This window comes from Camelina sativa, chromosome 3 (assembly GCF_030686135.1).
Source record: "Camelina sativa cultivar CO46 ecotype springtype chromosome 3, ASM3068613v1".
NCBI classification, from domain to species: domain Eukaryota; kingdom Viridiplantae; phylum Streptophyta; class Magnoliopsida; order Brassicales; family Brassicaceae; genus Camelina; species Camelina sativa.
Genome location: NC_141882.1, coordinates 9,293,957 through 9,321,764, shown reverse-complemented (window position 1 = coordinate 9,321,764; position 27,808 = coordinate 9,293,957). Strand labels below are relative to the sequence as shown.

Below are 27,808 nucleotides of genomic sequence, written 5' to 3'. Positions count from 1 at the left end.
ACTTTCGCCTTGGCTGTCTACTCAATCATCTCAACCCTATCTCTTGGTCCCCTTATTCGACGGTGGAATCCCTCAGATGAGTTTTGAGAAGCTCATCGGATCTAGCCATCAACTAATCCCATCCCCGGATTTGTTCCCCCTGTCCAACCTGAACCCAAAGGAGCTTTCTTCTACCAGCAGGATTTCTTCTGACGGAACTGGGAGTGACTCTTGTAGCACACCCAAATCTTTTGAATCTGGCAAGCTCTCGACCACATCTAAAACGTTCTACCTTCGTACCTCGACGCCGGCGCTGCGAACCATCTCAACTATCCTCCAAGTGAAACCCTCCAGAACTTTCATCAGTTTTTCGTGGTGGACCCAACTGGGGAAAGTCCCGCGTACGATTGCTCCGACGAAGGCCTGTAGATTCCGACGAACTGATGCGACGGTGAAAGAAAAGAGGAGTCTTGGCGGCGCTAACCTAATTGCCTTGGGTGTCCTTTGTTTGGACCCTGTTTTTTGCCAAGTGGGCCTAGGCCCATTAACCTCTTCCTGTTGGACCAACCCATTAAGGTGCTACACAATTCATATGTCCATAAAATATCCATAAAATCCAGGTCCGTTATAAATTTCTCCTTGCCTCAACTTAGCGTAATTTTGTTTTTTCTAGAATCAGTTGATAGAAGACGTCGACTGTTTTCTAGTCAAACATTGTTGCTTTGTTGGTCAATATTGCTTATTAGAACCTGGTCTCTAGTTTCACCTAATGATACCATCACGTTCATGAACCTTACTTGTAAAACCCCCAATCCCACTTATTCCCTTTTGAACCTAGGGTTTGTTCTCCGATGTTTTGCTAATTTCGACTACAAATTTTGTGTGGAATTCTTTAACCTCCATGGCCACTGGCTTCATGTGAGGGAGGACTCACCTACTATGTTACGATGTTACACCTATCTATATTACTACACCCTTGTTGAGAGCTCCATTACCATTTGTACCAAGCTGCCAAAAGGATGTAAGCTCAGGTTGTTTCCTCTCTACCAAGGTGAAACTGAATACAAGCTTTGTGTGAAACTCCTTAACCTCCATGGCTATTAGCTTCATGAGAAGGAGGACTCACCTGCTATGTTACGGTTTTGCACCTTTTACTTTCGTTTCCCGAAGTTAGCTTCATCTAATGCCAAGAGTTATGAGCCCACAAGTTTGAAGATCCTTGGTTTCTTGGTTATGATCCTTATCATATTGGCTGGCACCCTAATCCTTGTCTCCCTCATGGAGCACCCTTCTAAAAGCTTGGTCGCATATTTTGCGCATGTCGATTATGATCACAAGCTGATCAAGGAAGTCGCGAAGTTATTCTTCATGGTCGACTCCACAATGGTCTCAAAAGATTTTTCAAACTGTACTCCTTTGGAAAACTCATGTAACCATTATCTTTATCCCTCTTGTTATGTTTTAACCTTTGATTGTATGAACTTTTCTCTCTTAAAGTTTTAAGTAATGAAAGTTCTTGTTTGCACAAAAAAAAATATAGTTATATTTAAGTCTTCGGCTTGTTATCATGTGCATATTCCACTGTTCATATTACAACTGTAGTGTAGTATTTGTTAGTCTCATTGTCCTCAAAATTAGTGCTATTCGAAATACCACAAAATCTTAATAGAAAGTTCAGACTCGTATGTTGATTACGGTTTCGGAATATATGTAGTATAGTCACAATTATACAATGGTAAAAGTAATTAGGTCAGATGGTAGGGAGTGACAACTGACAAGGCAGATAGATCATAGATGAAAGAGTAATAAAAAAAAGGTAAAAACTGAGAAGTAATGTTTGGGAAGCGAATCTTGAAGTCCCCGAGTCACTCCAACTGCAAACTTTCAACATTTCACAGAATTTTAGGTATCAACATCCCCGGTTTTCTCGGGAAACTCAATTACATCAAAACTTTAATTTAATAATTAAATACATGTTTTAAAAATGATTATATTCTCGATCGCATTAGAAAATAGATTAAAATTGTCTTGTTTTGGATAGGAAGAACTGGAAAAACAGAATAAGTAAATTGCGTATACACAAAGCCTATTCAGACTCCTTTCCAAACGCGTTAAAAATATTTGGAGGATCTTTTATCGGGTCGGCACGAATGTCATTATTATCCTAATTATTGAATTAGATTTGTCTGCTATTAACATGAACCGCAGCTTACTCTTTGTCATTTATCCAACCAATTTTTATTATCTTAATTTTGTCATTATTTTAACCTTTTTTTTGGCATTAATAGTTACGAAAGTAGAAAATTCTTAAACCTATTATTTTTGTTGCTTGTCAAAAATGCTAAAATTTTAGAAACCACACCACCCAAATTTAAAAGGATTCTCAAAATACTAGTAATAATGTTTTTGGATAAAAGGTTGAAAAGTTGTTGAAAATTTTAGAACCTTTCTTAAGCCTTTATATGGTTTTTGTAGATGCCTAGATGGTATAGAAAAACAATATTGACCCATAAAATGAGTTGTGTGGTTCTTTTTAACATCAACCAGTTGAAATGTTGAATGGTTTTTTTTTTTTTTTCGTTTGTCAAAACAGTTGAATTAATGGTTCTTATTCATTTGGTGGTCGAAGCTCTTAATCAGAAGCTCTATCAAAGACATTTCTTTAGCTTTCAACTTGTTAATGCTGGTCCAAGTTCTTAATCAGAAACTCTATGTGAAGGAATTTTATGGGACTCTCCACGATGTTATTTCTTTATATGCTAAATTTGACTGTTGTTATTTTAATTTTATTCTTCGTACCCAGAATCACCAAACAGATCGATTGATTGGCAAAAGAGGCTCCTTTTATATAAGCAACCCTAATTTTAATTGAAGTACTTTTTCGTTCAAAAAAAAATTTCATTTGTTTGGTGTACAAGTGCATGCCATCATTACATAAAGTTTAGGGGTTTAGTATTCAGTATCGGTTTTTTTTTTTTTTTTTTTTTAGCTCAAGAAGAATTAAAGATAGACATTGAAATATACATATATACGATTGTGACCTCTATTGTAAATCAACATTATATAACGTAAAAAATAAACATATATATAATTTAAAAAAACGAAAAGAATGTGGGCTTTATATTGATCTATTCTATACTTCACGCCCAATCCGAGAAGCAGAACAAGATGTGACCGACGATCTTGTTCTAAGTTTTATACAATAAATCTGTTTAAAGTTATTATTAGCTAAACTAAATTAATATTATGAGAATCTCATAAGGAATTGATCCGGACAAAGTACACGATATATCTCCCGCTAGAATTTCAGGCAGCGGGATTTACGGTTAAACGAACCACATGCTAATGTTCCTTTACCACTTAAGGAATTTTATTTTAAAACATGGAACAAGGCTGGTTTTATCAGGATGTTTAGTTGTAAACTACTCCTTTTTATTTTATTATATTGTAATTTTTCAAACTCGTTAAAAGGCTAATCTCGTCATTACTAGCTAATTATATTAACTGCGAAATGAAACTTCAAGAATTCAAGCCAGAATAAAGTATTGAACAATGTTTTTGACTATATCAAAATTTAACTATTCCGAAGTTTTTTAGAGTTGGTGAGAGCAAGAGTCGCAGTTGGGAGTAGTTGTTTGTTGTGTTTTGTGAATGTTCTCTCTTGTTGCTACCAACACAGTAATTTTGGACTGAAAGTTGAAACGTTGAAAATGTGTTAGTGTTTTCATTAAATACCTAAATATAACTATGGCAAAAGATTTTGGTCCCCTATTTCAATAAAAAAAATGTATACGTATGTAAAGATGTTTTTGTTTATAAATAGTTTTTTTGAAAGTCTTAGTTATAAAGTTAAGCTTGTGTGTATTATAAAAGTAATATATATACTTAATACTATATAGTATGTGACCGAGAACCAGTGATAAGATCTTGCGAATTTCTTAAAAAAAACATGCCATGAACCAATAATAGAGAAGAAATAAGAGAGTCTTTATATACTGACAATAACAGTAATAAAAAAATCATGAATCCTTTACTAAGACGAAAAGAGTTGTCACAATCCGACGAAGTTTTGGCCAGAGCATCAAGATTCACGAATTATGTATTAAACACGTATTACGTAGAGTTTTCTTTACCCGATAAATGAAATCACAATCACAGATTTTATGTTCTGTAAATAAATAGACATGAGATGAGAACTATAGAAGTGTGTATGTTTGAATACATACGACAATGAAAGACCTGCAACCTGTTGCGCGATAGTTAAATTACTGTATTCTCAGTTACCCCTGTTTTTTTTTTGTTCTTTCCTTTTTTCTATACAGATCTTTAATTATTTATATTTTTTATTTTTTACATTTTGACTCATTTATACTAATCGTAGTAGAATTCAAGTTGTAGCTAGACTGCGGGTTTAGTGATAAAAGCGTTTTATTAAGCTAAAACAAGTATGAGTGTTTGTTAATTTGTGTATGGAAGACACATGGTTGTCCTTCGTCAAAAATAATTGTTTTGTCAACCGTCGAAATTAATTGTTTTATGTCAACTGTCAAAAATTAGTTGTTATATCATCAAAGAATTATTAAACTATATTGAATGTGAACTTGTAGTTCGTAGTATAAGATAATGAAACGATTAAAATCATTACTTAATGACAGTTGCAGTCATTTAGTAGAGTATTCTTGCATATAGATAAACCTATACTACATAAATAATTACGTAGACGAGAAAATTTTTCTAAACCAAAGATCCCGGAAATACATTGAACAATCAAGAAAAGACAATAACATCTAAGAAATAAGTGGATTCCTACCATAAATTTAGAGTGATGTAGGTGTTAAAAAAAAAAACTTAAAATGATATAAAAGAGACATATACAGATTAAGGTATAGCAATAGCAATATAAATAAATCAGAGAATAATGGTTTAAATGTACTTTTTAATTTTATTTTAACGTCTTTTTTATTAGTTTAAGTAATCTATATATAATAACAATCCGAATAAATGTGACCAACAGTTATGTTTTTTCAATCGTACCTGTTGGATATTTTCCAAAAAGTTGTGATGGTTCATTAAAACGGTTACTTATGAAAAGTTACAACAGTTCATTGTAGAGTTGTGTTTATTGTAACGTTCGTATCTTTTGAAATCTATATATATTTGTCTGTTTGAACTGTTTTCATTTTTTTCCTATGATACAAAATAATATAAATTTTTATTCTCAACAGTGTTTACAACTTTCTAAATTATTATTCTCTAGCATTCATTATTTTAAAAGTAAAAAAATTCCTCCAATTCTTGATTTAACAAAAGATTTTTGGTTAATTTACAACTTTTAGTTAATTTTAAATATAAAAATTTAATAAAAATACCTATGTTTTTTTTCAACAGTTAGATGGATTATATAGTGAGTTTTTGAATTTGAAATTTTCAATATGGTAATAAAGATACCTTCTATTTGAAAGCAGTTTATATGAATTATTAGGTATAATCAATTGCAAACAGTTGCGATTTTTCGTAGTACCTTCTCGTAAATTTTTTGTTTTTATTTGTTTTTTTTTTTAAAATCAAACAATTGTATCAGTTCATTATAGAGTTGCGTCTTTTCACTATATTTTATTTATATTTTGTCATCACAACTTTCGTTCTAATAGGTGTATGATGTCATTGACGTGTGTCTATTTAAATAGTCATGTCTTCTGAACTCTCTTTATATTTTTCTCTTCATCAGTAACAAACAAGTTCGTTGAAACAAATTTGTCACTTTATGTTGAATCTAAATAATTGAATATTAATATCTCATATTCAACGTTATTCTATAATCTAACTAAAATTTTAGAAATGATTATAGCAATAGAGAAAATTAATACAACTTAATATAGAATTTACAGTTGGGTCTATTTATCGTAATTTTTGTTAAAAACCTTTTTAATATTTAAATTTATTTTATCATGTTTTTGAAAGTTGTGTATTTTAATTTCAATTTTTCTTTGATATTGTTCCACTCATTATTAAATACAATTTTCATTATAATTATTTATTAAAATTAAATTTACTCATTACAACCATTAATTCAATATTTTTAGTTAAGATCCCTTTGTCATTATAATTTTTTTAATTGTAACTCTTTACCATAATTCTTCATAAGATATCTTATATATTTATAATAATTTAAGCAATATTTTTTGCAAAGTTATGTCTATTCTACATAATATTTTTTGTTGATATGTTTTCATTTTGATGGTTGTGTTTTAACTAACAGTTTATGTTTAATGTTTATGTATTCAAATTATTCTATTATATTCAAATAATTTCATAATGTATAGTTTTAAATTTAAAATATATTTACTTTTCTAAAATAGTTTCCCCGCGACATCACGGGGGTCTGAGTCCTAATATTAATCAATCACCATACAAGTAAACAAATTCTAGAAAATGTATATTATAGATAACAATTTACACGTTAGACTCAAATCATCGATACAATATGTAATTAATTAGTTTACAGCAGTTTGTTGTCTTCCCTAAAATTAAAATAGATTAAACAGCTGATGGTTTATCCGTCCCCATCGCCTTCACCATTCAAATCTTAAGTATTTAATTTATTTTTGTTCACAATGTAATATAAATATGGAACGTTTGTTTGTTTCTTTTTTCTTGAATGTAATTAATATAATCAGTTTGGATTTGATCAAATTAAATGAAACAAACATGGAGAAAAAGCTAACAGTGATTGGGGAAATTATTCGAAAGATGCATGAGAAAACAAGCCCATGGGAAAATTGTAAGCTGTGTTCTTGGGAAAGTACTTGATCGAGAGACAAGAAAATAGAAGATTGTGAGGTTACATGGACTCTTCTGGACGTATGCTCATGGTTTCTCATCTCCTTTTTTTTTTTTTTAATGTTTTCAGAAAACAGAAAAACAGATTATCTTTGAACGTCTACATCAAAATCAAAACTCTGAATAAATGTCATTCGTGGGAAACATCGACATGTTAAATATGATGAAAAGGTAATAAACACAGAGGACGATCGAACAAATTTCAGATGATTAGATAATAATTAACCGGTTGACAAAAAAAAAAGATAATAATTAACCAATAATAAAATATTTAGTTAATTAATTGTTAATTAGGTATACTGATTCAAAGACGAGACAAGATTACTATAGCTTAAATTTAGTTTATTTCAAGTGCATCCAACAAGATTCTTGTATTATCATGAAAATTTTGTCCTGGGGTTTTATGTTCACATTTGATTTATATTTTCGGCAAATTGGTTCAGATTTAAAGATCCCAAGTGTCCGACCAAATTTGATTACACAACGCAGCCTAGTCACATCTATCTAATTCTTTAAATTTTGTTTTCATATTATAGTTGGACTATAACTATTACATATTCCCGGAGTGATTAGATCAGAATAATAAAAAGATGCCATCTAATTTAAATTACATAACTTTTGTTTTTGATGACGAAAAAAACAAAAATTTTAAATTACATAACTAGTGCCATCATTTTCTTCCATGCCAACCAAGTGGATATCTCGATTTAAATATTTCTTAACAGCACGAAACAAATTTGTTAAACCTGACATAAAGTGATACCCCACCAGCCAATATATTTTGGATGTGTATTTTCTGATTTGCACAAAAAAAAAGGGTGTGTATTTTTTGATAAACATTTTTAAAAAAGACTTCAAGTTTAATCGGATACTAAGCCATATATTACATATAAAATACATTTATTTTATTATAAAAATATAGATATACGTTATTTTGTTTCAATATAAATCGATCTTGAGTGTAGGGTTAAAAAAAAAAAAAAATCGATCTTGAGTGTAACCTGACGACCCAAGTCTGCAAACAGATTATTTTGGTCTTGTGGACCGGTCTGCTACTATCCCACGTGCGAACTTGTCTCTGTATGTATACATGTATCTATACCTCTCTACGTATCTTTAAATAGTAATTAGTAACCATAAACTCAAGCTGATTAGTGTAACTGATTCCATGGAAATGCATAGATATTCTATGGTAATTTCTGGAACAGTAGAATTTTAAACCCAAAATTGTTACAAAATGTAAATGCAAAATTTTTATTTTCGTCAAATGAAGATCAAATAGTTTTCTATGGTAATTAAGCATAGAATGTTTTGAAAATTTTATATTGTTCAAATGAACATTTCCGTTTATTTTTTCTCTTTTCCTTTTAATTATCACCAAAAAAATTTAATGCAAAAAGAATTAGTAGATTAGCACGTCTTGATTCTTTTTGGAGAAATCGTTAATCCGCAACATGACATATTAACACTAACGAACCGATGATTTTTTTAATTGATGTTAGTGCCATATTTAAAGGCGTCACTATTAGGAAAAATTTGGAAAATATTTGAACTGGTTATAATGACCACCACACCACTTTACTTGCACTCGCATGCACGTCAATAAAAATCACTTCCCACTATATCAGCTTTTACCATTGCTTAATAAATTATTTATTTTTAATTTTTTTTTTTTAGGAATAGTCCACAAAATAAATTTTAGTAATACAATTACAATATAATCAAATTTAGTTTTTCTTTTTGACAGCAATCAAATTTATTTTTTTCTAGATACAATTCATGAATTTTTTGTTTAACGTCTAACTTAAGTATGAAGAAGTTATTTCCATATTGGGATTATTACAATTGTACTCTTTGGGAGCTTTGATTTTGGGTCAACTATTCTGAGCTTCTAAAATATATATAACAATTAGCCTTATAGCTTTAAAAAGCTTCTCTGAAGAGTCCCCCAATAAATAAACACACCACTTTGTTTGATCTTCATATTTCCTCTTTCACTCTCCTATCTTTTTTTGTTTTTTTGTTAAAGATTCACTCTCCTACTCTTCCTCCATGCCGGTGAGTTTTTGGGAGTTTAATATTTTGTAAAAATGAATTTTAAAAGAATCTTCATATAATTAATACCAAGGTTAGTTTCCTTTAGTGGGCTTAACCCTTTTTGCCTTTATTTTCCCCTCGAGACAAAAAGGAGAGCGACAAACACTTCCTGTCTAAATTTTGTTTTCTCTCCTTCTCTCTTTCTCTCTCGATTTCTCAAATCCCTTGTCTTTTTTTTTTGACGGTCTCAAATCAGTTTGTTTTCTTCCATATTTTGAATATATCTTTTCATCAGTCTCCGGCTTAAAAATGCCCTTAGCGGCTATGGTATACCCGCAAGGTCCATTCGGATACCTCTCCAACTGTAAAGATTTTATGTTCCACGACTTGTACTCTCAAGAAGAATTAGTAGCTCAAGATACGAAGCACAACATTGATAAGTCATGTCACGAACAGAGCTTTGTGGAACACGGTAAAGACGAAGATCGTCAGTGGCTATCAACAACACCCTTTATTAATCCCTTCATTGATAGAAGAGCTTGGTCTTCCCGCCAATGTTGTGGAGCATCATCCTCCTCTGCAGCAGCGGAGGAAGAGGAGGAGAACAAGAAACAGCAAGAACAAGGAAGAGATCGAGAACCAGAGAATGACTCATATCGCCGTCGAGAGAAATCGTCGGAAACAGATGAACGAGTACCTCGCCGTGCTCCGTTCTTTAATGCCGTCGTCGTATGCTCAAAGGGTAAGTTACTAATTCAGTCTTTAATTCCTCATGTGCATGCTATATAAGTATATATATCATTTATTCAGGGTCTTTTTCTTATGTAATTGATATTTCAAATGTTTGTGTTTTTGTACACAGTTTTGCGTGTTTCAGGCTTCTTTAAACTTAATAAACTAAAAGTCATTCTTTAGATATACTAACAAAACGGAATACCATGAGGATGATTGAGAATATATTGATGTTTTTATACAATTCATCAACAAGAAAATCAACCGTAAACTTATATGCAAGAGGTGCTGCGTTTATATATTACATACTAAACTTTTCTGCTACATATTTTAAATATTTTTAATATAAATAATTCTGTGACACCAAAAACTAGAATCAATATGATTAAGAAAATATTAGGATGTTTTTAAATATAATTTCTTAAGAATCAACTTGTATGCAACTAGAGATCTTTCATATCTTCCGAGATCCACCCTACAATATGGGGTCAAAAAGCCAAAATAAAAGATTTGCGCAATACGTGTGTATACGTACATATCCAAGGATTTTTTTTCAATCTCTTATGAACTACACACATATGCATCTGATTTGAACGGGTTTTTGGTGGTAAAGGGAGATCAGGCGTCGATAGTAGGAGGAGCTATAAACTACGTGAAAGAGCTAGAGCATATCTTACAATCTATGGTGCCTAAGAGAACCACGACCCATGATGTAGAAGGAGCCAAGACTAGCACTAGCTCGCTGGCGGGTCCCTTCTCAGATTTTTTCAGCTTCCCTCAATTCTCTACAAAGTCATCAGAAGTACCGGAAAGCTCATCTTCATCGGCGGAGATAGAAGTGACGGTGGCAGAAAGCCACGCGAACATCAAGATATTGGCCAAGAAGAAACCAAAGCAGCTTATCAAACTCGTAGCTTCTTTACAAAGCTTAAGGTTCACTCTTCTTCATCTTAATGTCACCACTCACCAGAACTCCATTCTCTACTCCATCAGCGTCAAGGTACGTACATTTTCAACTTCTCATCATTACTTTGTTTGCTTTTGGGGTAATCATGAGATTAAAGTGATTAATAACTGTGTGGTGCATATGGTTTCACTTTGTTGATTTATTTTTTTGTCTCTTATTGTTGGGGGAAAAAATTGGATTAGTACTAGTTGTCGTTGTATCTGGGCTTTAAAAAGGTTGCGAATAAAAGTTAAAATCATTCTCTTTGTTTTTGCTTACTTCGTTTGGGCACTTAGGGCATGGGGCCTCAATAGTTGTGGGTCAAACTCGTAATCATCATTTTATTTTAGACACAAAAAATTGCGTATCTTAATGGTACCTGTAAGATTCAGGGGACCAACCTACAAAAAAAAAACACCAATATGCGTGTATCTATCGTATACGTGGTGTTGTATACTACTGTGGATATATGTTTGGTGGTCATAGAATTGTCGATGAAATATGTACGGACAACGAAGTGAGGCCACCACTTGTTGAGGAGATATTCATAAGCCCAATTTTAAGCAAATTGATATTTTGTAATGAAATTATGTTTGTCCCCGTTTCAACCTTTTTTAGGAATCTTTATATATAGTTATATTTCATAAGAATAAATGGTTTGTTCAGGTTGAAGAAGGAAGCCAACTGAATACCGTGGACGATATTGCAACAGCTTTAAATCAAACAATAAGGAGGATTCAAGAAGAGTCATAATTCAGCAAATAGATTAATTAGTTTTTATGGTTTTAAAAAAAAAATATATATTCTAATTTGTGTATTTTTTTTTGGTCACTGTTTCTCTTTATGTAAGTTGCATTTTTGTCGCCGTAATGAATTAACTGTTATAAATATCTGGAAAAAACAATAAGGTTGGATGAAAAAAAAGAAGGGTTAAGTCGGTAAGTAGGTGACATTGGGCGCTAATAGCTGTATTCTACGCCAAATGTACTTCACAATGTTCTTTGCTCTTTAGGGTTGTGTGTGTAATGATCTATATATATCGAAAGTATAATGATTAATTTATGGATCTATTTCCAAAAGGAATTCGTCTTTTTCTAGAACTTTTAAAGTTTGTGGGTTCCTTTTAACCCTTTAATCACTAAATTTTTTTGAATGAAAACAAATTATACATCTAGAAACCCGAAAAAAAAGTTATGTGTTGTTTGGTTTGTTTGTTTTTTGACAACATTTAAGTTATTTGTGTTGATAGTATATAGGTTGCATCTTTATAGAAAAAACATTTAGCCGACCATTTCATACATGTATAACTAACTATTCGTGGAAAAATCAAATCCATATTCACCTCGAGATATGAACCATATGATGGACATTGGACAACTTAGAAACCCACTAAAACCCTCCAAAACTCAAAGTAATTTCTTCAATATACATAGTTTTGTATAGTTCAAAGTTTAAACCTTAGATTTAAAGTGGATAATCATCCTCATTAAACAACCAGTTCGCTTTATCTAATATGTAATTATCCAACATAAACGACATAGCTAAGCTAAGAAGATGATACCAAAAAAAATTCAAAGAAAATACCAAAAGTTAATTTTCTTATAGACGTTAAAGATAAAACTAAAAGAAGAGGAAATTAATTTGATCCTTCCAAAAAAAACTAATTATTAATCAAAATTGAAAAATAGCTACAATAGGACTTCACTAACAATCATGTCTTCCGTTCGTACTATATAGAGTAAAAATAAATATAATTTCTACATAATATGTATATCATGTAAAACAAAAGGGTTAAGAAAAAAAAAAAAACCGTAATCTTTTGTGAAGTTAAATTGGAACGGAAAATCAGCGGTACGTGGGATTCATGGTAGAAGAGAGATGATGATCATTGTCTTATCATGAAGACCCATCAAAAGAAATGAAGACTCAATAGATTAAAAGGAAAAGAAAAAAAGAAAGTAGAACTACATATTATTAGAAGAACAAAAAATAAAGGTAGAAAAGTAAAGCCTATAATGAATTTTGTTTTTGACCTAGCCTATAGATATAATTCAAACATCTTATGTGTGAAAAGCTTTTCACTATATCTGAATAAGAAAACACCTCAAATATAGCCGACTGTTCTCTTCAGCAGCTTTTTTATGTTTTGAGCTTAGATTCACACTATCTTGCAGCTTTCTCTTCATCTTTTTGTTAAAGGTATTTAGATTTCTTTTGTTTATTGTATTTCTAGCTGCATTCATCCACCATCATTTTTTTTTTTTTTTGAACGAAATCATCCACTATCACTTGAAACACAAAATGGGCATGGAAAAAGTCCATAAAATCATAATATGGACAAATTTTAAGATGTCGAAAGTATTTAAATTTGAGAAATTCAACTCTAGCTGATTGCATTAGTCTTTTTAGGAAAAGTAATGGTGAAGAGGAATTTCGAAATATGTTATAATTAATAATAAAAACTTGGGAAGAAAAATAATAGGAAGTTAATTGGAAATCAACATATATATATATACATACATATATGGTTTCTTTGATATCTTCTCAACGGCTTGCGTCATGATTCGCTTTAATGAGTCTAAATATCTTGTTCCAAATTATTTGGTTAGCGTATGGAACCACGCATTAAGCATTCATCACTCTTTCCATTGTATATATATAATTTAACTTGATACAAGTTTGTTACCTTGCTGGATTCCGAGGTTGGGTTGCACCAGCTGTAATGCTGTATCATGTCTTTGATTATGTTCAAAAACACCTAAAATTTCTGTTTTTATATTCTACTCATGTCGAATTGTTAATCGTATTTTCATTTATAGCGGTAAAAGTATCCCTAAAATATAGTATCTACAATAGTTTTTTAGTTAGAAAACATATTTGTGAATATGGATCCATCCATAATATATATACACATCATCAGTTGTGGTGTCTCGATCATATGTTTTCTGAAGACTACTTATCACATATAGAACTTTTGATTAGCTTAGATTGTAGGTTGAGTAAGCCTGAAGCATGTCTCTTCATTCCTTATCGATAAATCATGCATTTGTTAGTTTAATCAAATAAAAAAAATTTGACAAAAAAAAAAGAGAGTTATATAAGTCACAAAAGACCATAGTCTAGCTAATAATGATTGGGCCATTATACACAGATATGTAATTCGCTTGGCTTATTGTTTGGAACGGAAGTTCCACCTGCTTTTTGATGTAGTCTATACATATAATCATTGTGAAGCTGTGACGCTATCCCATGAGTTCTCTCTTATGATCTACCAATTTTTTCGTTTTTTTTTCTTTTCCTATTAAACCGAAAGTAAAAACTACTGTATAAACTAAGAACCATTGTTAAAGACAAAAAATAAGAATTATCTTGAGGTTAATTACTTAATTTGAAGGAATTCTGAATTTTTTTTAGTCTATAAACAAGCTATAAAATTTTGAAAAATGCCTTCCTAAGTCCTACGATACTATCAACTAAAAAAAAAATGGTATTTTCTAAAATTTTTAAGAACTATATTTTTCAGATAATAAACACCTGAAATTGTTTTAAAAAATCTCTGATGCCATTCAGATTTCTTTTAAATTTCCCGAGTTAAAAGTTAAAATTAATTAGAATATATATCATATATGTACGTAGATTTTTTATTTGGGCGTTGGTGTAAGTGTGTGTAAAAATATGGTCGATAAAAAAAGTTTTATGAAATAATATATATTTTATATATTGCAAAAGCGTTTTTCGAGAATATCCGGAAGTCCAAACCTTAATCATGAGTTTAATCCCTTTATAAGTCGACTAAATTAAACTCCAACAAAACACACACCCTACCAAACATGTATAAAAGTCCCAAGAAATTGTCATAAAATAGTATTCTCTTATATTTATAAACAAAGGGTAGAAAACAATATGAGCACACTTCTTGGTTGCCTTGCCCTCCTAGGCCTGTTCTTTTATATGGTGGCACCTGCCTCATCCACCACTCTTACCGTGAATTGGTCCCTTGGCACTGACTATACTCCTCTCACCACCGGGAAGAGCTTCGCTGTCGGCGATACCATCGGTGATTCATCATCTCTTAACTCTCTCGAGAATTATATATATATAATATGACTCTCTTTTTTTTTGGACAAAAAATATGAATCATATATAAATTACCTCTTCTATGCACACATATATTTATTTAGTTGCGACAAAAAGAAAGGCCAAGATAAAAACCCTAATTCAGCCTAATATTAATGACATGATAAAATGATTTCGATGAGATTATATTTTGCATAGAATGATGATTGACATTATTGTTTGCATAGAATGATAATGTGAAACGAAAAATCTAACAAAACGATAGCATTAATATTGTTACACAATGGTTTTACTCAGTGTTTACCTACGGTGCGGGTCACACTGTGGATGAAGTGAGCGAGAATGACTACAAGAGTTGCACTTTAGGGAACTCCATTACATCTGACAGCAGTGGAACCACGACCATATCTCTCACGACCACTGGTCCTCGCTACTTCATCTGTGGAATCCCCGGCCATTGCACGGGCGGTATGAAGCTAGCAATCACCGTGGCATCGACCACGTCAAACGGTGTAGGCGGTGGCACCACCACACCAACCCCCACACCAACCTCTTTCACCGGAGGTGGTGGTTACAACCCCACGACTACTCAGGCTAATCCTTGTGCAGGTTGGGCCGTGTCCTCTCCATTAGGGGCTTTGGTTGCAACTTGGGCCGTTGTTTTTTATGCTTTGGCTTTGCCTTAATTAGTTGAAAGTGAAACTCTGTTGTATGTGTACGGATGTTAGTAATCTTTTCAAACAAACAAAAACAATACTAAAATTTGAACCGAGCAAAATGAACGATTGACATGTGTCTGTATGAGGAGAGTAATAGAGTATAACACGCGTTGTACTATGAGAGTATGAGGAGAGTAATAGAGTATGATACGCGTAAAGCATCACATCTACCGTCTGGTACCAAATTAGTCGGAGCCCACAAGATCTCTCGCACATCTAAGCCGTCCATTTTAATGAAACATTATAACCACTCCAGATCTCTCCTCGAACCGACGTAACAACACACTAATATTTTTTGTTTTTACCAAATGGATGTGTGGTGATCAATTGACGGAGATTTCGAGTGGGATATAATATATTGATTGTTTATTTCGAGTGGAGTAATATAAGTTTGGATCAGAGTTCAAATCCGATTTGAGGATTTCAACCATGAGTTTATTTTGGCAAACGTATACGTGTTAAACTGTATTAAAAAAAAAACTCAATTCTTTGAATACCGAACTTATTTGGAATTCGATTCATTACAAATTTTGTTTTTGTTTTTTTAACGTTATCAAGTTAATAATAACAAGCACACTGTACTGTGTGTCTATCTACTTATATGATTGGTCTGAGAACATAAACATTATGTACTTTTTGTCGATATTATATTTTGATAACCACTTTGGTCGACATTTTGTAAGAGTGACCTAACATTTTCCTTTTCTTTCCATTTAATTGTCTTTTTTTCTAAAACTACGTCGAATGAATATTTTATCTATGAAAATAAAATAATATAAATATGAACCAACGTGGCCTCTTATTATTTTTGTTTTGGCTTTTATGAAAAAATAAGTAAAGAAATATCTCGGAAACACCAAATAAAGATCATAACCAGCGAAGCAAGCACCTATAAATGAACACTATAAACTCACACGAAACGGCAAGAAGGAAAGAAAAAGAAAAACCAAATCAGGTCACCACAACTTCAACAATGGCAAACGTTTTCCTCATCAGTAGCAGAAACAGAAGATCAATGAGAACAACAGACTCAAAACCAAAGAATCATACGGTGAAGCAGAGATCAGATTCATCTTCAGACTACGTTTACTCATGCAAGAAACATCCGAAGCACAGACAATCTCCTGGAATCTGTTCCCTTTGTCTCCACGAGAGTCTCTCCAAGTTGTCTAGCGATTTCCATGACTATAGTTCAAGCATGAGCGCATCTTCTTTAGCTAAGACGGTGTCTTCTTGCTCCTCTGCTTCTTCAGACTCAGAATCAGATTATTCTGCGACGGTTATCTCTTCTTATTACTCTTCTGTCTCTTCTTGTCGATCTCCTTTGCAACATAGATATAGTGAGATCGTTGTTAATAAGAAGAAGAAGAAGAAGCCTGTCAAGAAACAAAGCTTCCTCTCTAGATTATTTCTGTAATTATTTACCACATTTTTGGTTTAATATATTAATTTGTTCTTCTCTGTTTCTTCACCCTTAAAAATAGAGTGAAAAATCTTGACAAAAAGAATACAGAGTAAAAAGTAATCACTTTTTTAAAAGAAAATTACAAGATGATCCAATCAATAAGTTACGATTACTTAAAAAGTTTATTTACATACTAGAAAGATTTTTTAAAAAATCTCTTCAATTTCACCGGAGAATGAGATTTATTTACGGTGTGCTTTCGTAATTTGATATGAATAAAATGTGAGAACTAAGAAAAAAAAAACCAGAGAATGCAGACGAAGGCTGTGATTGGTTAGCTAGCACAAGACATTACACATCTGGCAGGTACAATTAATGTACGGTTAGAGGACAAAGACGTGTCGTGCTCATTCATTCAGGTTTGGTATTACAGCTGGTCTAATTTTAATAAGTAGCTTACCATAATACTTACATAAATGCAATTAAATTACTTTAAACGGTACTAATTCCATTCATATAATCCGCACAAGCGGAACCATGTAACTTTTTCATATTTGTAGTATCCAAGAAACCTAAAAGAGTATTTGTAATTTACTTGGAACTTGGAAAATTACTATTCTTACACAAACATTTGAATTTGCTGGATCACAATTCACTAATCTTACCTTAAAACCTGTCTGTTACGTTGACCATGGGAGTATTAATAATAACTACTGTTTTAATGTTTTAAATTAATAATGCAACAAGAGATTTGATTCATGCATTGTGGTGGCTAAATGTTAAAAGACCGAGTTAGTGGGTTGTACACAGACATACAACTGAAGTGGCCAGTTCATGTCTCTGAGCAAGTGATCTGATGACTCAGCCACACTTTCCACGAACGTACATTCTCTCTTTCTGTGACTGTTTGTTCTTACCCACGTGACGTGTTATATGATTCTTCTAGTTTTCTCCGTAGTCCGTACCATGTCGATACAAAATGGACCTTATTGGCTATTTTGTAAGTTATGTAACGCATGTTTTGTTTAGTTGATATTTCTTGCATATCGTCCATTTTTTAAACATGACATTGTTCATGAGATTTTACCTAGTTGATGATTTTATATGTTATTGTTATCATTATCGATTTCTTTAACATATAAATTATATGAAAACCAAATTATAAGATATAATATACCGATATTATCAACGGTCGAAGACCATATTACATTGGATTCGAATGTCATGGAAGAATTAAACTACACGAGGTTATTCAACTTTTGTCAATCCTAGCGAATATCCAATTTATTTTGAAAACAAGTAAATTAAAAAATTAAAAACATGAACCCATAGATATTGGGGACTTCCCGGATTATATGGGTAGAACTCCTATCGTGGGAGTATGAATGTGGTCTTCTTATGTGACCCAAAATATCTCCGGGAAAATATGAAAACCCACCGGAGACCTTTTATCCCATATGAAAATAATGAACTTGTTCACAGAAATTTAAGAAGAATGAGTGAAGAAAATTCTTTTCCTAGCATCTTCTTCCATCATGTTCATCTTTATTTCTCTAATTCCTATAATGCTTGCCATTTAAACCCAATTCAATTTTCAGCTGATTTATGGCTTGCCTTAAGAGAGAATTAGCTATCATTCGTATTTCATGGATTAATGTAGCTAATAAGTTTCATTCCAATTGCTGACATAAACAGCACTCCGTTTCAAAAATAAATAGTGAATTGCGGAATCACTTTCGAAAAAAAAAAAACGTAAAGTTTTGTCTTTTTGATTAATGTTTGATGGTGAAAGGATAATAAAATCATGTTTTAAAAACATGAAAAAGTTAAAAAGTGGTATATGAGTCATCACTTAGTATATAAATATTTGTATCAGGAAAAATTTCATAAAAATACACTAAATTATTTGTTATAGATACTATAGTTGGTATATCTTTATGGAATTTTCTCACATAAATCCAGTGTGTAGTCTAAAAATAAAATAATTGAGTATACAGACAGATTAATCCGTTGAAATTGCTATCGTTACTATTTTAAACATTAGAATACATGTTATTTGATTTGTCTCAGTAAAATACAACTCTGGAATCACTCTTACAATATATATATATATATATATATATATATATTTACGTGTTTTTAGGATCCAATGCTTAGTGTTACTGAGATGGATCCACGATGTGGATTAAATCTTGTTGATCGCAATAAATTGAGATTCGTAGGTTACGACTTTGTCCCCATTGACAAAATTAGAAATCGTCTCCACGGCAGAATAACAAATAACGTTTCCTTCTCTAAGATCAGGTCAAACGTCACGTGACCCTTCTCAACTCTTAAAATAGAACACAAAAGAACCAACCAAAATTTGAAAAATAAAAGATCGTCGAGTTTTGTGCATTAGACCACTCTTACTTCCCTTTTGCGGCTAATACATCTCTCTCTCTACTTCCACAAATAGAAAGTTCATTTACTCACAAAACCAAACAAAACAAAACAAAAACAATGAAGATCAAGATCCGTTTTTTTCTTGAATCTTTTCTTTGAAGACCGGTTTGTTTTCTTGAATGTAGTCGTTTGGATCGTTCTAACAGAATGCGACGCCGGAGGAAGACGGTTGTGGTGGCGGTTGTGATACGGAGGGTTCTAATATGCGCCATATGCGCAATGACGTTACTTGGCTTTCTCACCGTACACTATTACGTTGCTCCTTTGAATAGACTCCCAAGGTTCCACCATAGCCACCACAACACTCGCGTCCGTAACCAAAACCATCTTTATTTTATTTTGGTCGTCGTTGTTTTGGGGTACATCAGTGTTATTAACTCTGTTTCTGAGATTGGATAGTTTCTTGATTTGATTCTTTGTTAGACAGCGAGGAGATATCATCGATTACAACAAATCTATCACAGAACAGAGTTTATCGAGGAACCTATCTCATCTTGAATCGAACGAAGCAACTCTTATCACCAAATCAAAGGTTCAATTTTTATGTTGTTCTTGAGATTTTCTTGTTTGGAGTTAGTAAAGTAAGTTTTGAACTTTGGCTATCAGTATGGTTTCTTTTTAACGTATGGCTGATTCTTATTTCAAAATTCAGAACAATGAGGTTGAGTATCAGAGTATAACATCGGAACTCATCAACAACACCAAGCTAATTCCTCCTCTTATCTTGACAAGCCCTTCTTCTTATTCCAAGGTTTGAATTTTTTTTTTTTTTTTCACATTTTGATTCTTGGTGCTACTTATCGAATGCCTAAAATTAGTTGCTTGTAAGTAAAATCATCAGTGGCTAATTTAGTAGTAATTGAGAAAAGCAAAATATCTTGTGATGATGGGATTGTTTCTTGAAAAAGAGTAGAAGCAGAGAAGACAATGCCTATAAGTATATATACAAATGTTTGTTTTAGTCGTAGAGCACGTTTCCAGAGTGAATACTATGTTTGGTGATTGCAAGGATGTGCTAACGTAAGAACACTAGAAGAAAATTTTCGATTGCTTTGATTAGAAGGATCATGCCTCTTTCGTGTTTTTCACTCATTTAGATTTGACAGTTGAACATTACAAGCGAGATACCGGATTTCGACATGCTTTGGAAACCTCCACACAACCGCAATTTTGTCCCTTGTGTCAACACCACTCCTAGTTACACATGTGAGCAAACTTAAAAATGCATGTCTGGTTTGGTTTCTTTTTGTAGTCTTGTGTTGTTAGTTTGACTCATGATCCTCGGGTTTATCTGGTTCGCCAGCTCAATTGGAATCTAGAGGCTATCTTCTTGTTCACACGAATGGCGGTCTTAACCAGATGCGTGCTGGGGTAAGTATGTAGTTATACTACACTTTATGTTTCTTTGCACTCCTAAGTATGAAACACTTGTGGTTGAATCATTCTTTTTCCAGATATGTGACATGGTAGCTATAGCCCGTATTATAAATGCGACACTTGTAGTCCCAGAGCTCGATAAACGATCTTTCTGGCAGGATACTAGGTGAGCTCCATGTTACTTCTTCTTCTTGTCTTAGCATATTTTCTATATCCTGTTTTCACCTGTTTTTGTTCTGCTTTTTGGATTGGTCCGAATCAAAATAGCAAATTCTCGGATGTGTTTGATGAAGATCACTTCATCAATGCTCTATCTAAAGATGTAAAAGTCATCAAGAAGCTTCCAAAAGGTATTGATGGACTCACAAAGGTGGTTAAGCATTTCAAAAGCTACTCAGGATTGAGTTACTACAAAAATGAGATAGCTAGCATGTGGGATGAATACAAGGTTATCCGAGCCGCTAAATCCGATTCTCGTCTAGCAAACAACAATCTACCACCAGATATCCAGAAGCTGCGTTGCCGTTCTTGCTACGAGGCTCTACGTTTCTCTACTAAAATCAAATCAATGGGACAGGTAAAACTGTTGATTCTACCTATAACCATCTCATATGACATTATCTTCCTCTCTAACATTATACATTTTGTTACTAATTTTTTTTTTAATGATAAATGTTGCAGCTTTTGGTTGATAGGATGAGGTCTTATGGTCTATACGTCGCGTTGCATTTGAGATTCGAGAAAGATATGTTAGCTTTCAGCGGCTGCAACCACGGTTTATCCGCTCATGAAGCTGCTGAGCTTAGGAAGATAAGGTTAACCAAAACAAACTATAGTTTTCTTTTCTGTGTTTTGCTGGCGGGTTGCTATATATTTGAATAATAAGATTACGTGTTTAGGAAGAATACAGCGTACTGGAAAGTGAAAGACATTGATGGAAGAGTACAAAGGCTCAAAGGGTATTGCCCATTGACTCCAAAAGAAGTTGGAATTTTTCTAACAGCTCTTGGATATTCATCAAACACACCAATATATATAGCTGCTGGTGAGATTTACGGTGGTGAGTCTCGGTTAGCTGATTTACGCTCTCGTTTCTCCATGTTAATGAGTAAGGTATTGTTACAAAGTATCAAGCCTTTTGGTTATAATGATCAGTAGTTAGTAGTTACTAATGGGACTGAATAAAAATACTGAAGACTTTTATTTTGGTAATGATAGGAAAAATTGGCAACAAGAGAAGAGCTTAAGCCTTTTATGAACCACTCAACTCAAATGGCTGCACTTGACTATATTGTTTCCGTCGAAAGCGATGTTTTTATTCCGTCATATAGCGGAAACATGGCGAGAGCTGTTGAAGGGCATCGCCGCTATCTTGGTCACCGGAAAACTATCTCTCCGGAGAGGTGAAAATAGTGTTTTGTTTTGGTTTTTAAGTCATGGAATTTTGGTTGCTTACATTTTGTTGATATTTGCGAGCACAGGAAAGGCATTGTGAGGTTGATAGACAAAATTGGAAAGGGAGCTGAAAAAGATAACCTCAAAGTGTTTGAACGAATTATAGAGATTCACAAAACTCGGTAAGTCAAGACCAAACTTTATATCTTGTTCTTATAATAGTGACTCTAATTGTTGTGGTTAAATACAGACAAGGATCACCAAGGAGGCGAAAAGGGCCAGTTTCGGGAACAAAAGGTTTGGAGAGACACCGTTCTGAGGAATCCTTCTATGAAAATCCATTACCGGACTGTCTCTGCCAGAAAATCCATTAATGGACATGACGCTAGGATTTTGCATGCTTTTTAGCATTGGTGATAAAGTTTCATATTTTGATAGTTATTAGGCATACTATATATAGGTTATAGCATTATAGTGAATTAGCTACGTCTGGTTGATGAACTACTTGTTATGTGATCTAACAGTTTGGTGATTAGTGATATAAAGAAACCAATTTTTTTCTGAAAACGTGAAAATATGAATCTATTAAATTCTATGATGAAACAGTTTGGTGATTTGAGATTCTTTGATAATACTTAGCTTTTAATATCCAACAATCAATGTCTTCCAATGTTTTCTTATGATTGGAATGATAATGACAAAATATTCTATATGCAACCTTAGAGAAACAGAAGACATATGTCTTCAGGCACTAAGAATTGAAATGAAGCTTGCCATGGGAAAGCATAATCAGGAAGAACAACATAACAGAATCAGATGATCTTCAAAACTCATATATAAGAGAAAAATTTGAGATAATAAAGTTTTGTTAAATTCTCACATTTTATGATGATGGGAAACCAGAAGTGCTGGTTTTGTAAAATCTTATTAAACTCTGCAGTATAACTCGGAGACATCATGAAGGTAACAGCAAAGAGGAATGATGGCTTATGATTCTTCTTTAGGAGACTTGTCTTAAAGAGGACCAGGGAATGTTCCATTCTCTCTTTGTTCGTTCCACCTATCAACCTACAAACACACAAAAGATATATTTTGCAATAATAAGAAGCAGTAAGGAAAAAAACATCCCAAAAGGAATCAGAAGTAAGTTCATGACAATTTGTAATCTCATAACAGTGAAACCGTCTATCTAAAGGTCATTTTGTAACTAATCAGCATTGTCTAAAAGTCACTGGAACTACTGAAAGAGTGAAGAAAGCTAATGGAAGGTATATACCCATTCGCTGGGGCAAAGAGATCGATAAAACTTTGCAAACTTATCGCATTCTGGAGCATCATCACCCTTAGCAGCTACACATCTGGAGATGAGTAAACAATCAGAAGACTTAAGACATAAGAAGATAAACAAATTTAAGAAAACAAGGAGTAATCATAGCAGAACATTGAGTTTTTTTTACCTGTGATATTCAATGTAACGAGTGAAACAATGCCTAGTTTGGTTTGTTGTTGGGAAACGGAAATCAGCAGGAGCTGTCTCAAGCTGTAAAAAAATGAGACAACTTGATCAGTAGTTACTCACAAAGAGAGAACGAAGAGCAAGCGCATCTTTTTTGGTGGATGGGTACTACAATATATACCTTGATCTCATCAGGAGTTTCCTCAGCAACTTCTTCACTAGTGTTTTCGTCATTATTTTCTTCAGCAACAGCAGGAGTCTCCTCAGCATTGTCTTCCGTTACAGCAGGAGGAGCGTCAGAAGTCACTTCAGTTGAAGCAGGAGAAGATTCAACCTTCTCTTCAACCGCAGAAACCGCTTCCTCAACAGGAGATTCTTCTTCCTTAGCTTGTTCCGTAGTAACCTCTTCAACTTGTGTAGTAGTAACTTCTGGTGTCACCTCTTTCACTTCCACAGGCTTAGCACTAGTAGTATCTTGCTTCACATCTTTCTCCAAATGATATTGCTGCCACATAAATCACCAACCGTTTCCAGGTTTCAGACCAAATGAAATACCAACATAACCGATGCAAATCACTCAACACGACCATTCTATAAGCTGTAAAAATGTCATTTACAATGAACAAAACAAAAAAAAAATGGATTTTTTTTTTGTTCAAAGCTCATCTAAAAGCTAACATGTTGACTTGTTCAAAGCAATAGACTTTTGTAACTCGATCGAGAAATGGAAAACCCTAATACGTATTGAAGAGAGAAAGAAACCTAATTTAAGCTCGTTCTGAGATGATGAAATCAAGATCTAACAAAATCAAATTCAAAAAAAACGAAAGGATCATAAAGGAATCATCAGCTCATTCTTCTTCACTAGATCGAACAATAGAGAGATCTCCAGATGAAATACTGAGGATCGGCGAGATTACAGAACATAGAGCAAATGAGAAATGAGGTTTAAAGATGAAGAAGAATAACCTCGGAGAGAGATGGAGTTTGAGCAGTAGCCATTGAAGATGCGTGGTTCAAAAAACTTGGAGATTCTTCAGGAGACTGGAGAGCGACGAGGATCGGAGAAGACAAGAATCTTTTTGATGATAAACACACCACACAACCCAACAAACAAACAAACACTCTTGAGAGATTTGTTAGGTTTAAGCTTTCTTCTCTCTAGGATCTATCTGGCTATGTCCTTTTACCCACGAAAACGACTGTGTTTTGTTTTGGTTTGAATTGGGCCTGTTTTATAGAGCCCGCTTTAGGCCCAATATACTCTCAGAATGAAACTGTTACTTTTTTTTTTTTTTTTTTTTGGTAGAAGAACAAATGTTACTTCTCTTAAGTCTTGTAATTACAGTAAAATTTTGAGTGAATAATTTTGGAGAATGTACAAACAAATCACACAATTCACACCGTTTATAACCATTGATGATAGCACAATGTAATTGTTTAGCAAATCTTCAACAAAATAAATTACATTTTTTTAAAGAAATTTATCCATCCATTTGCAATTTTTATTCTTCTTTATTACCATCCATGTTTTGGTAAAATTATGTATCCATCCATAGAATGCAACGGATAGTGTTTCCTTCCGCCAATAAATCGAAAGCTTTGTTAATTTCCTCAAACTTTATTTCGTGTGTAATTAGACCATCCAAATTTAGCTCCTGCATGGTTTTTTTTTATTAAAAGAATATTATAAACTCCACATGTGTATTATAACGTATAGTGCAACTAAAATACTTTTTGTGTAACCATAAATAAATGAATGTTTGTACCTTTTTTAAATAACGATCCACGAGAATGGGAATATCAAGTTTGGGTTTCATACCGCCAAATAATGTTCCGCATATAGTTCTGCCTCTAAGAAGATCATAACTACCCAAGCTGATTGGCATAGCCTTTTGTTCCATCCCCAATACTACCGTTTTACCCGATCCCTGAAAATAAAAATTAATTAGGAAACTTGATTTTGGTTTATCCATGTAATGATGCTAATTATAACGAATTAGAAAGCGTACCGGTCGAGTGCTATTGAAAGCCTCTTCCATCAAGGAAGCTAAACCAATACATTCAAAACTGTAGTCAACTCCTCCTTCTGTCATATCGTTAATCACCTTTTTCATAATTTATAAAATAGATTAATTAATTTTCTTTCTGCATGTTGCGAATCATATAAGTTAGCAAACTTTGTATAAAGTAGTGTAAATGATCAACACACTTGGCTAGTTTTCTTCTCTCCACACAAAGCAGGGTTAACGAAGTCCGTGATCCCGAATTGTTTACCTACTCCTCCAACATGGCAACATTAGTAATTAATTTAAGGTGTCTAAATATCCAAAAGTGTAATGCTATACTATATCTATATGAAACATAACAAGACAAACTTATACAACATGTTATTCTTTTTTGAACAACCACTTATACAACATGTAGGTTATATATATATGTCCAAAAAAAAAATGACCAACCTAACCTATTTCAAATTTGTCGGGATTGAGATCCACACCGATGACCTTTGCAGCCCCGCGGAGCCTGGCGCCTTCGGCAACCTGTTTAGCAAATCATTTTTTTTTAATAATTATTATCTCTTAAATCATATGACTAATGACTACTCGCTCCGTTTTATATTACTTGTCATTCTAGACAATTTCACACATATTAAAAAAACAATTAACTTTTCTATTTTATCCCTCATTAATACACTATTTCATTTGATATAAGTAATTAATAATCTAAAAGTTATGGGTAAAATTAAAAATTTAATACATAAAATTGCATCATAAATACAAAACAACAAGTAATAAAAAACAAAGAATGACAAGTAAAAATAAACTGAGAGAATATGATTTACAATAAACTACTTTAGAAAAAAATCATTAGATATTTGTAAATGTACCGCAAGTCCAACAGCACCAAGGCCAAAGATAGCGACAGTGGAACCTTCCTCCACATCAGCTACCTTCCACACAGCTCCAACTCCTACAGCCCATATTATTATCAAACTTCTAACAAAGTGTAATAATTATTTTATTCCACCCCTTTACTTAAGTTAATGTTTTCGCCTCAAATAAAAATTAAAAACTATCAAAATCAACCCTACACGAATATGAAGTCAAGATAATTAACCTGTGGAAACACAACAACCGAGCAAGGCCGCTTTGTGAACGGGAATCTCCGAGGAGATTTTAACGAGATGTGCTATATCTACGACGGTGTATTCAGTAAAACTCGAGACAAAAAGAAAATGGTGAATATCTTCTCCCGAAGAGTCTTTGAATCTAGAACTCATTCCGTATCGTCTAGTGTTTGATAAGAAATCGTTGGTAAAACTTTTGCACCAGTTGCTCTTTGGAGATTTGCAGTCTTTGCATTCTTCACAGTGAGGGTGAAAAACTGGCAAAACGACGTCGCCTTGTTTGAATCCATCCACGTTTTCTCCAATACTCTCGACCACACTAGATAACAAAGTAATTAGGCAGATTCTTGAAGATCAAGATTTGATAAAAAAAAACTGAAATGAAAGAAGGGTATGTATATGAATGTTCACCCGACTGCTTCGTGTCCTAGAATCCTAGGAAACCTAGCAAGCGGTCCCTGGATAAAACTTCAAAGGATTAGCTAAAATCGACTTTTGAAGGGTAGATTATGCGTTGAGTTTGCAATATAATGTAAAAAGAAATTACACTGTCTAGTTTCGAGAAAGTAAGATCGGTGTGACATAGAGAAGTGCATAAGATCTTAATCCTAACTTCATAAGCTCTTGGTGGATCAACTTGGATCTCTTCTATCACCAATGGTTCTCCTGCTTTTCGTAAGATTGCTGCTTTGCATCGGATTGGCTTTCCTTGGGTGCTGGAGAATGAAGCCTTTTCCATGGTGATTTATGGATTATGATGGAGTGATATGAGAGAGAGAGTATATGGTTTCTTCTTATATTGTCTCTCCAAAAAGATTCCCTAGTTTTTATCAATAGTTTTTTTTTCCTAACAAACAATTATTAGTGGAGGTTATTGATTTGAGATGTTGAATATAGTTTTAATGACTTTAATTGTTATGAAGAATATATTATTATCAGATCAAAATTTTGGTAAATCTATTAAAGTTTAGTATTATTAGTTTTTGATTTGTAGAAAGTCATTTAAAATCTTAATAAAATAGAGTTATTGGATTCAAACTTTTATAAAATCATTAAAGTTTTGTGTTATTCAATTAAAACAAAAGAATCTATGATTATTAATGATTTCAATTATTATGTTATTGATACATGATTTTATACATTTTCTTCACAGAATAAAATCATGGAAAGTATCACAAAAATACATAGATTGTTTGGAGCATTTTACAAGATTTAAAAAACTAATCAGCAAAAATATAGAATATTCTCTAGCAATTCTTAAAAAAAAAAG

The 27,808-nt window shown here is 32.9% G+C and overlaps 5 protein-coding genes and 1 pseudogene across 8 annotated transcripts; 4 read left to right on the top strand and 2 right to left on the bottom strand.

The window, feature by feature from the left end:
* Positions 1 to 9,017: 9,017 nt before the first annotated feature.
* Positions 9,018 to 11,422, top strand: LOC104776371 (transcription factor bHLH94-like; annotated as a pseudogene). Its single transcript, XR_015590825.1, has 3 exons — positions 9,018 to 9,598; positions 10,202 to 10,588; positions 11,201 to 11,422. The product of XR_015590825.1 is annotated as a transcription factor bHLH94-like (transcript).
* A 2,923-nt stretch (positions 11,423 to 14,345) lies between these two features.
* Positions 14,346 to 15,389, top strand: LOC104776369 (blue copper protein). Its single transcript, XM_010500414.3, has 2 exons — positions 14,346 to 14,591; positions 14,909 to 15,389. Exons 1-2 carry the CDS (start codon positions 14,438 to 14,440, stop codon positions 15,295 to 15,297), a joined length of 543 nt encoding a protein of 180 aa, XP_010498716.1. The 5' UTR covers positions 14,346 to 14,437; the 3' UTR covers positions 15,298 to 15,389.
* Positions 15,390 to 16,209: 820 nt separating this feature from the next.
* Positions 16,210 to 16,874, top strand: LOC104776370 (protein SALT UP-REGULATED GENE B-like). Its single transcript, XM_010500417.3, has one exon. It carries the CDS (start codon positions 16,226 to 16,228, stop codon positions 16,745 to 16,747), a length of 522 nt encoding a protein of 173 aa, XP_010498719.1. The 5' UTR covers positions 16,210 to 16,225; the 3' UTR covers positions 16,748 to 16,874.
* A 2,228-nt stretch (positions 16,875 to 19,102) lies between these two features.
* Positions 19,103 to 22,519, top strand: LOC104776367 (O-fucosyltransferase 7-like). Of its 3 annotated transcripts, none has more exons than XM_010500412.2 (12): positions 19,103 to 19,489; positions 19,608 to 19,712; positions 19,833 to 19,931; positions 20,287 to 20,386; positions 20,484 to 20,551; positions 20,635 to 20,723; positions 20,825 to 21,134; positions 21,239 to 21,372; positions 21,457 to 21,670; positions 21,776 to 21,960; positions 22,039 to 22,134; positions 22,203 to 22,519. In XM_010500412.2, the coding sequence occupies exons 1-12, from the start codon at positions 19,328 to 19,330 to the stop codon at positions 22,324 to 22,326; spliced, it is 1,686 nt and encodes a 561-aa protein (XP_010498714.2). In that variant the 5' UTR covers positions 19,103 to 19,327; the 3' UTR covers positions 22,327 to 22,519. The 3 variants fall into 3 exon arrangements, with proteins under 3 accessions (XP_010498714.2, XP_087357709.1, XP_087357713.1); XM_087501583.1 differs by having other exon boundaries at positions 19,240 to 19,489; positions 19,604 to 19,712; XM_087501587.1 differs by lacking the exons at positions 19,103 to 19,489; positions 19,608 to 19,712 and having other exon boundaries at positions 20,278 to 20,386.
* A 250-nt stretch (positions 22,520 to 22,769) lies between these two features.
* Positions 22,770 to 24,638, bottom strand: LOC104776366 (cytochrome c oxidase subunit 6b-1). The gene is made up of 5 exons (XM_010500411.2): positions 24,378 to 24,638; positions 23,590 to 23,913; positions 23,410 to 23,492; positions 23,229 to 23,310; positions 22,770 to 23,020 (listed from the first exon to the last, which is right to left on the bottom strand). Exons 1-5 carry the CDS (start codon positions 24,408 to 24,410, stop codon positions 22,967 to 22,969), a joined length of 576 nt encoding a protein of 191 aa, XP_010498713.1. The 5' UTR covers positions 24,411 to 24,638; the 3' UTR covers positions 22,770 to 22,966.
* Positions 24,639 to 24,797: 159 nt separating this feature from the next.
* On the bottom strand, positions 24,798 to 27,790 carry LOC104776365 (alcohol dehydrogenase-like 2). The gene is made up of 9 exons (XM_010500410.3): positions 27,086 to 27,790; positions 26,950 to 26,996; positions 26,529 to 26,857; positions 26,299 to 26,381; positions 25,876 to 25,951; positions 25,621 to 25,685; positions 25,421 to 25,516; positions 25,178 to 25,339; positions 24,798 to 25,066 (listed from the first exon to the last, which is right to left on the bottom strand). The coding sequence occupies exons 1-9, from the start codon at positions 27,275 to 27,277 to the stop codon at positions 24,950 to 24,952; spliced, it is 1,167 nt and encodes a 388-aa protein (XP_010498712.1). The 5' UTR covers positions 27,278 to 27,790; the 3' UTR covers positions 24,798 to 24,949.
* Between the last annotated feature and the right edge of the window lie 18 nt (positions 27,791 to 27,808).

Coding starts and splice junctions, on each gene's coding strand:
- LOC104776369 (XM_010500414.3), top strand. CDS start 14,438: ATGAGCACACTTCTTGGTTGCCTTGCCCTCCTAGGCCTGTTCTTTTAT. Junction 14,592..14,908: donor CGCTGTCGGCGATACCATCG/GTGATTCATCAT, acceptor GGTTTTACTCAG/TGTTTACCTACGGTGCGGGT.
- LOC104776370 (XM_010500417.3), top strand. CDS start 16,226: ATGAACACTATAAACTCACACGAAACGGCAAGAAGGAAAGAAAAAGAA.
- LOC104776367 (XM_010500412.2), top strand. CDS start 19,328: ATGCGACGCCGGAGGAAGACGGTTGTGGTGGCGGTTGTGATACGGAGG. Junction 21,671..21,775: donor TCTCCATGTTAATGAGTAAG/GTATTGTTACAA, acceptor TGGTAATGATAG/GAAAAATTGGCAACAAGAGA. Junction 21,961..22,038: donor AAAACTATCTCTCCGGAGAG/GTGAAAATAGTG, acceptor TTGCGAGCACAG/GAAAGGCATTGTGAGGTTGA.
- LOC104776366 (XM_010500411.2), bottom strand. CDS start 24,410: ATGGCTACTGCTCAAACTCCATCTCTCTCCGAG. Junction 23,493..23,589: donor AAACTCCTGATGAGATCAAG/GTATATATTGTA, acceptor ATTTTTTTACAG/CTTGAGACAGCTCCTGCTGA. Junction 23,021..23,228: donor CTCTTTGCCCCAGCGAATGG/GTATATACCTTC, acceptor GTGTGTTTGTAG/GTTGATAGGTGGAACGAACA.
- LOC104776365 (XM_010500410.3), bottom strand. CDS start 27,277: ATGGAAAAGGCTTCATTCTCCAGCACCCAAGGAAAGCCAATCCGATGC. Junction 26,858..26,949: donor CTAGGACACGAAGCAGTCGG/GTGAACATTCAT, acceptor TTTGTTATCTAG/TGTGGTCGAGAGTATTGGAG. Junction 26,382..26,528: donor CGGTTGTTGTGTTTCCACAG/GTTAATTATCTT, acceptor TATGGGCTGTAG/GAGTTGGAGCTGTGTGGAAG.